The 9,315-nt window shown below is 62.0% G+C and overlaps 1 protein-coding gene across 1 annotated transcript in view; it reads left to right on the top strand.

Moving 5' to 3' along the window:
• stab2 (stabilin 2) overlaps positions 1-9,268 on the top strand; it is a 26,102-nt gene extending 16,834 nt beyond the window's left edge. The window contains exons 46-69 of the mRNA XM_068306393.1: positions 257-301; positions 387-470; positions 540-695; positions 774-896; positions 977-1,036; positions 1,108-1,284; positions 1,447-1,536; positions 1,602-1,748; positions 1,855-1,914; positions 4,981-5,104; positions 5,181-5,330; positions 5,400-5,501; positions 5,711-5,818; positions 6,323-6,516; positions 6,584-6,725; positions 7,193-7,326; positions 7,400-7,565; positions 7,625-7,731; positions 7,811-7,930; positions 7,998-8,144; positions 8,338-8,448; positions 8,525-8,656; positions 8,931-9,041; positions 9,121-9,268. Of these exons, the coding sequence (XP_068162494.1) occupies positions 257-301; positions 387-470; positions 540-695; positions 774-896; positions 977-1,036; positions 1,108-1,284; positions 1,447-1,536; positions 1,602-1,748; positions 1,855-1,914; positions 4,981-5,104; positions 5,181-5,330; positions 5,400-5,501; positions 5,711-5,818; positions 6,323-6,516; positions 6,584-6,725; positions 7,193-7,326; positions 7,400-7,565; positions 7,625-7,731; positions 7,811-7,930; positions 7,998-8,144; positions 8,338-8,448; positions 8,525-8,656; positions 8,931-9,041; positions 9,121-9,174 (2,844 nt within the window). The 3' untranslated portion in view covers positions 9,175-9,268. The remainder of the gene's footprint in view (positions 1-256; positions 302-386; positions 471-539; positions 696-773; positions 897-976; positions 1,037-1,107; positions 1,285-1,446; positions 1,537-1,601; positions 1,749-1,854; positions 1,915-4,980; positions 5,105-5,180; positions 5,331-5,399; positions 5,502-5,710; positions 5,819-6,322; positions 6,517-6,583; positions 6,726-7,192; positions 7,327-7,399; positions 7,566-7,624; positions 7,732-7,810; positions 7,931-7,997; positions 8,145-8,337; positions 8,449-8,524; positions 8,657-8,930; positions 9,042-9,120) is intronic.
• The last annotated feature ends 47 nt before the right edge of the window (positions 9,269-9,315 follow it).

Below are 9,315 nucleotides of genomic sequence, written 5' to 3'. Positions count from 1 at the left end.
AGTAGAACAATAATCCTGACACAGGTGGTGGCGCTCTTTCTTCTTCTCTGGATTAGCCAGCGCTGCACCGCTGCCCCCTGCTGGCTGATGTTAATGATGGTTTCCACAGGAAAGGGATCAGAGTGCTCCTGTCTCCGTAGTTACTAACGTGCAAATAATGAGGGGTATAATTCTAAATAGGTGAAAAATGATTAACTCCGCCTCCACCTCTAACTGGCCCCGCCCACCATGACCACATGACGTGTGATTTTTGCAGCGGGTGGCGAGGAGGAAGCTGACAGACTTTTACCTGGGCGTGATGGTGAGCGAGCGTGACACAGAATCGCTGTTCTTTGTCTCCGTCGTCCTGGACGGGATCTGACCAATCAGATCCAATCTGCTTTCAGTACCTGGGATCACTTCTCAACGGGCGTGGCCCGTTCACCGTCTTTGCTCCCGCCGGCGACACCTTCAAGGCAGTAAGACAAAAGGTGACGCCTCCCGTCCGTCAGACGCTGGGCTTTGATGTCGGGTTTTGATGACTCATCGTTCCTTTGTAGTTCACACCGGGGGCGTCGGCTAAAGACGGCGAACAGTTGGCGTCCGTCGTCAGGAACCACATCGTCATGTGCCACACACTGCTCCCCACCGACCTGAGGCGACCCCAGAACCTGACCTCTCTGTCAGGACATGTTCTGACCACCGGGTCCAACCAGGTGACCAATCAGAGAGCATCTCTGTTCTGAGCGTCCGGCGACCAATCGGCTGAGACCGACCTGATTGTGATCTTTCAGAGCGGCGTCTTCGTCAACCAGGCCAACGTGACGTTCAGCGATGACGTCAGCATCAACGGGATCCTCCACGAGATCGACCAGGTCCTGCTCCCCCCTGACCTGGAGGAGAACCGGGGACCTCAGGTAAGAACCCGACCGGTACCGGTACCAGCGTCCAGACCGGACCCGGGTCAGTAACCCACCTGTCTGCCTCTGTCTCCCAGCCCAACCTGACGGACGTGGTGCGACGCCACGGCTACGGAACCTTCTACAAGCTGCTGGAGGTGAGGCGCCAGCGTGACTCCGCCTCCAGCAGGTGGACCCCCCTGCTCAGGTGAGCTGTGCTGTGTTCCAGGACACGGGCGTGATGAAGATGCTGGACCAGAAGACCAACCAGCCGGTGACAGTCTTCCTGCCGTCGGACGGCGTCATGGCGTCTCTGGCGCAGGAGCAGAAGGACTACCTGTTCCACCAGGACCACCAGGGGCAGCTGCTGGAGCACCTGAAGTACCACGTCCTGCCGTCCCACAAGGTGAGGAAGCCCCGCCCCCACACCGCCTCTATGGAGGCGGGGCCACATCTGACCTCCTCAGGTCTAGGTTAGTCCAGTCAGACCACAGGACCTGATGCTCCGCCTCCTGTGATGTCATCTGGTGACCCCTGACCCGGGCTGACGGGCCTGTCTGTCGCTCAGGTGTACGCTGAAGGCCTGATCCACCTGGACTCGGTGCGGACCCTGCAGGGTTCCCCCCTGGCCTTCACCTGTGGAGGACCAGACCACATCGTGAGTAGCACAGGTGAGGTGTGAGGAAGAGGAGCGTGCTCTTCATCACGTGTTCCTGTGGACAGGGGGAGGTCTTCATCAGCGACAGGAAGTGTCGCGTCACTCAGAGACACCTGATGTTTAAGGGTGGGATCGCCTACGGGATCGACTGCCTGCTGACCCCGCCCAGCCTGGGAGGAAGATGTGATCACCAAACCACCTTTGACATCCAGGTGTCTGTTTCCATGGCAACATTCCTCTGTCGTCCTTTTGCTTCTCTGACTCCACCCAGTGGGTGGAGTCAGGAGGTCTGACGCCTGTTGTCTATTCTCGCTGTAGACGAGCTGTGAAGTCTGCCCCGCCTCAGGGGGGCGCTGCCCCCCCGGCTCCACCACCAAGGTAAGTCCTTACCCCTCCCCCAGGTCAGTCCTCACCCTTCCCCCAGGTGAGTGCTCACCCCTCCCCGAGGTGAGTCCTCACCCCTCCCCTAAGTGAGTCCTCACCCCTCCCCTAGGTGAGTCCTCACCCCTCCCCCAGGTGAGTCCTAACCCCTCCCCTAGGTGAGTCCTCACCCCTCCCCTAGGTGAGTGCTCACCCCTCCCCCAGGTGAGTCCTCACCCCTCCCCCAGGTGAGTCCTCACCCCTCCCCGAGGTGAGTCCTCACCCCTCCCCTAAGTGAGTCCTCACCCCTCCCCTAAGTGAGTCCTCACCCCTCCCCTAGGTGAGTCCTCACCCCTCCCCCAGGTGAGTCCTAACCCCTCCCCCAGGTGAGTCCTCACCCCTCCCCTAGGTGAGTGCTCACCCCTCCCCCAGGTGAGTCCTCACCCCTCCCCTAGGTGAGTGCTCACCCCTCCCCCAGGTGAGTCCTCACCCCTCCCCTAAGTGAGTCCTCACCCCTCCCCTAGGTGAGTCCTCACCCCTCCCCTAGGTGAGTCCTCACCCCTCCCCTAAGTGAGTCCTCACCCCTCCCCTAGGTGAGTCCTCACCCCTCCCCTAGGTGAGTCCTCACCCCTCCCCTAAGTGAGTCCTCACCCCTCCCCTAAGTGAGTCCTCACCCGTCCCCCCGGTGAGTCCTCACCCCTCCCATAGATGAGTCCTCACCCCTCCCATAGATGAGTCGTCACCCCTCCCCCAGGTGAGTCCTCACCCCTCCCCTAGGTGAGTGCTCACCCCTCCCCCAGGTGAGTCCTCACCCCTCCCCCAGGTGAGTCCTCACCCCTCCCATAGATGAGTCCTCACCCCTCCCCCAGGTGAGTCCTCACCTGTCCCCCAGGTCAGTCCTCACCCGTCCCCCAGGTGAGTCCTCACCCCTCCCCCAGGTGAGTCCTCACCCCTCCCCCAGGTGAGTCCTCACCCCTCCCATAGGTCAGTCCTCACCCCTCCCCTAGGTCAGTCCTCACCCCTCCCCTAGGTCAGTCCTCACCCGTCCCCCAGGTCAGTCCTCACCCGTCCCCCAGGTGAGTCCTCACCCGTCCCCCAGGTGAGTCCTCACCCGTCCCCCAGGTGAGTCCTCACCCGTCCCCCAGGTCAGTCCTCACCCCTCCCCCAGGTGAGTCCTCACCCGTCCCCCAGGTCAGTCCTCACCCCTCCCCCAGGTGAGTCCTAACCCCTCCCCTAGGTGAGTCCTCACCCCTCCCCCAGGTGAGTGCTCACCCCTCCCCCAGGTGAGTCCTCACCCCTCCCCGAGGTGAGTCCTCACCCCTCCCCTAAGTGAGTCCTCACCCCTCCCCTAGGTGAGTCCTCACCCCTCCCCCAGGTGAGTCCTAACCCCTCCCCCAGGTGAGTCCTCACCCCTCCCCTAGGTGAGTGCTCACCCCTCCCCCAGGTGAGTCCTCACCCCTCCCCTAGGTGAGTGCTCACCCCTCCCCCAGGTGAGTCCTCACCCCTCCCCTAAGTGAGTCCTCACCCCTCCCCTAGGTGAGTCCTCACCCCTCCCCTAGGTGAGTCCTCACCCCTCCCCTAAGTGAGTCCTCACCCCTCCCCTAGGTGAGTCCTCACCCCTCCCCTAGGTGAGTCCTCACCCCTCCCCTAAGTGAGTCCTCACCCCTCCCCTAAGTGAGTCCTCACCCCTCCCATAGATGAGTCCTCACCCCTCCCATAGATGAGTCCTCACCCCTCCCATAGATGAGTCCTCACCCCTCCCCCAGGTGAGTCCTCACCCCTCCCCTAGGTGAGTGCTCACCCCTCCCCCAGGTGAGTCCTCACCCCTCCCCCAGGTGAGTCCTCACCCCTCCCATAGATGAGTCCTCACCCCTCCCCCAGTTGAGTCCTCACCCCTCCCATAGGTCAGTCCTCACCCCTCCCCTAGGTCAGTCCTCACCCCTCCCCCAGGTGAGTCCTCACCTGTCCCCCAGGTCAGTCCTCACCCGTCCCCCAGGTGAGTCCTCACCCCTCCCCCAGGTGAGTCCTCACCCCTCCCCCAGGTGAGTCCTCACCCCTCCCATAGGTCAGTCCTCACCCCTCCCCTAGGTCAGTCCTCACCCGTCCCCCAGGTCAGTCCTCACCCCTCCCATAGGTCAGTCCTCACCCCTCCCCTAGGTCAGTCCTCACCCGTCCCCCAGGTCAGTCCTCACCCGTCCCCCAGGTGAGTCCTCACCCGTCCCCCAGGTCAGTCCTCACCCCTCCCCCAGGTGAGTCCTAACCCCTCCCCTAGGTGAGTCCTCACCCCTCCCCCAGGTGAGTGCTCACCCCTCCCCCAGGTGAGTCCTCACCCCTCCCCTAAGTGAGTCCTCACCCCTCCCCTAGGTGAGTCCTCACCCCTCCCCTAGGTGAGTCCTCACCCCTCCCCTAAGTGAGTCCTCACCCCTCCCCTAAGTGAGTCCTCACCCGTCCCCCCGGTGAGTCCTCACCCCTCCCCCAGGTGAGTCCTCACCCCTCCCCCAGGTGAGTCCTCACCCCTCCCCCAGGTGAGTCCTCACCCCTCCCATAGGTCAGTCCTCACCCCTCCCCCAGGTCAGTCCTCACCCCTCCCCCAGGTGAGTCCTCACCTGTCCCCCAGGTCAGTCCTCACCCGTCCCCCAGGTGAGTCCTCACCCGTCCCCCAGGTGAGTCCTCACCCCTCCCCTAGGTGAGTGCTCACCCCTCCTCCAGGTGAGTCCTCACCCCTCCCCCAGGTGAGTCCTCACCCCTCCCATAGATGAGTCCTCACCCCTCCCCCAGTTGAGTCCTCACCCCTCCCATAGGTCAGTCCTCACCCCTCCCCTAGGTCAGTCCTCACCCCTCCCCCAGGTGAGTCCTCACCTGTTCCCCAGGTCAGTCCTCACCCGTCCCCCAGGTGAGTCCTCACCCCTCCCCCAGGTGAGTCCTCACCCCTCCCCCAGGTGAGTCCTCACCCCTCCCATAGGTCAGTCCTCACCCCTCCCCTAGGTCAGTCCTCACCCGTCCCCCAGGTCAGTCCTCACCCGTCCCCCAGGTGAGTCCTCACCCCTCCCCCAGGTGTCTCTGACTCCGCCTCTGCTCCTTCAGGAGGTCCACAGTTGCGACCTCCCCTCCCGGTTCGTGGCCAGGAACTCGGGGTGTCGCAGCACCTGCACCATCGTCTTCTGGCAGCCCAAGTGTTGCCGTGGTTACTACGGGCGGGACTGTCTGGGTGAGATGACGTTCATTGATCTGTTTAACGATTGGCTGACGAACCGTTTATTGATTGAATAATTTCCCGCCTCCAGTCTGTCCAGGGGGCGTCGGCACTACCTGCATGAACCATGGGAAATGTGACGATGGTCACCTTGGTAACGGCACCTGTACCTGTGACACAGGTTTTGGGGGCGTGTCCTGTGAACAATGTGCTGAGGGTTTTTTTGGCCCCACCTGTACAGGTGAGCAGTGGTGACAGACCCACCCCCACCCCTCCCAGGTTCCCTCATCCAGACTCTGTCTCTCTGCAGCCTGTAACTGCTCAGAACACGGGTCATGTGACGCCGGGCGCCGCGGCACCGGCTGGTGTTTCTGTGAGGCGGGCTGGACTGGACAGCGCTGTGAGACCGCAGGTGAGTCAGGACCCTCAGCCAATCAGAGGAGGGGGGCTGTGTGTGATTGGTGGGTGACTCTGATGAACAGCTGATGGCGTCCTTTGGGTCTGAATGACATCGTGATAGTGGTCCTAGCAGTGCTAACAGTGCTAGCATTGCTAGCGGCGGATGCTTCATCATGTCTCAAATAGAGCTGTCTCAGGAGGTCATGTGATCTGTCTCCTCAGCTGAGCTCCTCCTCTGCTCGCCCCCCTGCTCGCCCAGAGCCGTCTGTCAGGACAACAACACCTGTGTGTGTCGGCCGCCCTACGAGGGAGACGGCCTCACCTGCACAGGTGACGTCCCCACCTCGTTGTTACGGGTGTGGACGGGTGTGGACGGGTGTAGATGGGTGTGGACGGGTGTGGACGGGTGTGGACGGGTGTAGATGGGTGTGGACGGGTGTGGACGGGTGTGGACGGGTGTAGATGGGTGTGGACGGGTGTGGACGGGTGTAGATGGGTGTAGACGGGTGTGGACGGGTGTAGATGGGTGTGGACGGGTGTGGACGGGTGTGGACGGGTGTGGACGGGTGTAGACGGGTGTGGACGGGTGTAGACGGGTGTGGACGGGTGTGGACGGGTGTGGACGGGTGTAGACGGGTGTAGACGGGTGTAGACGGGTGTGGACGGGTTAAAGAAAACCTTCTTAAAAAATCAAAAATCAAAAACATGTCCGTCCTCCTGTCTGTCCTCCTGTCTGTCCTCCTGTCTGTCCTCCTGTCTGTCCTCCTGTCTGTCCTCCTGTCTGTCCTCCTGTCTGTCCTCCTGTCTGTCTCCGTGTCCCCTGTCTCCCCCTAGTGGCGGACCAGTGTCAGGTGTGGAACGGCGGTTGCGCTGCAGGTGCGCGGTGCTCTCAGGTGGGACAAACGGTCAGGTGTTCGTGTCCCAGGGGTCACTCGGGGGACGGCTTCACCTGCCAGCCCATCGACCCGTGCGCCTCCGGCCTGAACGGCGGCTGTCATGAACACGCCTACTGCACCATGACGGCGCCGGTGAGACACGCCTCCTTTGAGCCTGGTGGGTGTGGCTGGGGCAGGGCTAACGCGTCTTTGTGGACAGGGGAGGAGGAGGTGCACCTGCAAGGACGGCTACATCGGAGACGGCCTCACCTGTGAGGTCAAGGAGCTGCCCATCAGCCGCTGTCTTCAAGGCAACGGGCGATGTCATCAGGACGCCACCTGCGCCGACCTCCACTTTGAAGGTAAACGTCTGTTCAATCTGATTGGACGGTGAGCTGTGATGTCACGAGCAGCTCAATGCCGCAGCCAATCACGTGTGCTCTTTGTCGGGTTTATATCGGCGTAGACCTCCTGGTATCGGCGTAGACCTACTGGTATCGGCGTAGACCTCCTGGTATCGGCGTAGACCTCCTGGTATCGGCGTAGACCTACTGGTATCGGCGTAGACCTACTGGTATCGGCGTAGACCTACTGGTATCGGCGTAGACCTCCTGGTATCGGCGTAGACCTCCTGGTATCGGCGTAGACCTACTGGTATCGGCGTAGACCTCCTGGTATGGGCGTAGACCTACTGGTATCGGCGTAGACCTACTGGTATCGGCGTAGACCTCCTGGTATCGGCGTAGACCTCCTGGTATCGGCGTAGACCTCCTGGTATCGGCGTAGACCTACTGGTATCGGCGTAGACCTACCTGTGTCTCTGCTGCAGATGCCACTCTGGGGGTGTTCCACCACCGGTCTGATGGGGGTCAGTACAAACTGAACTACAGTGAGGCCCAGCAGGCCTGCGCCGCCCGGGGGGGCAGTCTGGCGACCTACACGCAGCTGTCCTATGCCCAGCAGGTGATCTGAGCCCCTCGTCTGGACCCAGACCCCTCCCCTCTAGCCCCGCCCCTCTAACTCTGCCGTCCCGTAGGGCGGGATGAACGTGTGCTCCGCCGGCTGGCTGGGCGGGGCCTGGGTGGCCTACCCCACCGCTTACTCCAGCCCCCTCTGCGGCTTCGGACACGTGGGCATCGTGGACTACGGGGTCCGCAAGAACCTGAGTGAGACCTGGGACGCATTCTGCTACCGGATGAAAGGTGAGAGGTCTGGACCCCAGGTTCTGGTTCTGGACCTGAGATTCTGGTTCTGGTTTCAGAGGTGACGTGTGCCTGTAAGCCCGGTTACCTTGGCGACGGGTTCAGCTGTACTGGGACACTCCTGCAGGTTCTGGAGTCCACCCCGACCTTCTCCAATTTCCTGAGCGTGAGTCTGCTCCTCGTCATCGCCGCGTGTCGCCACGGCGACGCCCTCATCTTGACCTCACCCTCCTCTTCCTCCGCAGCAAATCCGGAACCACTCGCGGGCGTCGGAGTGGGGGCGGAGCTTCGTCAGGCGGCTCGGCGACCCGAGCACGCGGTCCACGCTGTTCGTGCCCGATAACGAAGGGCTGCCCGGCAACCAGGTAGGCCGCCCCCCAGGTAAGACCTGGACCTGCTGACATGTGTTCACCTGCTGGCTCTGCCCCCCAGATGCTGTCTCAGCAGGAACTGGAGTTCCACCTGCTGGGGGGTCAGGCGCTTCTCCTCGGCCCCATGAAGAACGGGACCCGCATCAGGAACCGGGCTGGGAGCCTGACAATCCACGGCGACCCCGACCTGCTGGACCCCGCCCTCCTGGTCAGACAGGAAGTAGAATCACTCTGATTATCACCTCATCAAATCATCTTCTGATGACCCCCCCCCGGCCCTAATCCTGACCTCGTAACCCTAACCCCCCTCTGACGGGGGCCACTGGTCGGACGGGGGTCATTAGTCTCTGTGATGGTGGCGGCATGTGACAGGAAGTTGAGGGCGTGTCCTGTCCTTTCAGGCGTCTCGTTACGTCAACGGCCGCTTTGTGACGCGGGCTGACGTCCTGGCGTCCAATGGGATCCTTCACGTCCTCCGCGGGCCGCTGGAAGCCCCGCCTCCACGCCAGCAGGTGAGTGTTGGGCTGCAAACGGTTTCTGGATGAAGGTGTGTTGCTGACCTCTGACCTGGGTGGGGGGGTTCTCCAGATGCACGCGGCTCACAAGGCGGGGCTGGGCGTCGGCATTCTGCTGCTGATCGGACTGGCGGTGGGCGGGGCCTTGGTGGGCTACCACTTCTACACCCGCAGCGCCAAACCCTTCCAGTTCCACTACTTCAAGGTGTGTCCTGCAGCGCCCCCCCCCGGCCACAGGTGGAACTAGCATCATGTGTTTGACTGCCTCGTGTCCAAAAGTGTCGGGACACCGCTGAGCGTTTACACTTTGAATGAAAGCCGTTTGTTTTTGGTCAGAGAGGGGCGGGGGTCACATGACCCGATGACAGAACCACGACCCAATCGGAACTGCCGGAGCCCCCCCAAACATTCATTTATTTATTGTCCCATAACATGTTCTCTGAACCGACGCTGACCTTTGACCCCATCCGCTCTGACAGGAGGATGAGGGTGAGGAACAGGCTCCGCCCCCACAGTGCGGTCGCAGCATCTCTAACCCGGTTTACGAAGCGGCGCCGGACCCTCGTGAGAGCCCCGCCCCTGAAGTCACGGTGAGTCCCACGCCAACAAGACGCTGCCGTCACCGTGGAAACGCACAGCGGTGCTAACGCTGTGCCTCTGTCTCTGCAGGACGAGCACCAGGTGGTGGGCGGGGCCCTGTATGACCTGCTGCAGGACGGCTGAGATGGACGACCGCCGTTACGCCGCCTCTGGTCGGATTCTGACGGATTTCCGAAACCAACGTCGTTTCTGATTATTGATTAAACCGCAAACTGATCGACTCGCTTCTGGAGTGTTTTCTCATCAATGCTGACGTTAAAACGT

Source organism: Antennarius striatus, chromosome 22 (genome assembly GCF_040054535.1).
Source record: "Antennarius striatus isolate MH-2024 chromosome 22, ASM4005453v1, whole genome shotgun sequence".
NCBI classification, from domain to species: Eukaryota; Metazoa; Chordata; class Actinopteri; order Lophiiformes; family Antennariidae; genus Antennarius; species Antennarius striatus.
The sequence above is the reverse complement of the archived record's forward strand: the minus strand, read 5'-3'. Positions and strand labels throughout refer to the sequence as shown.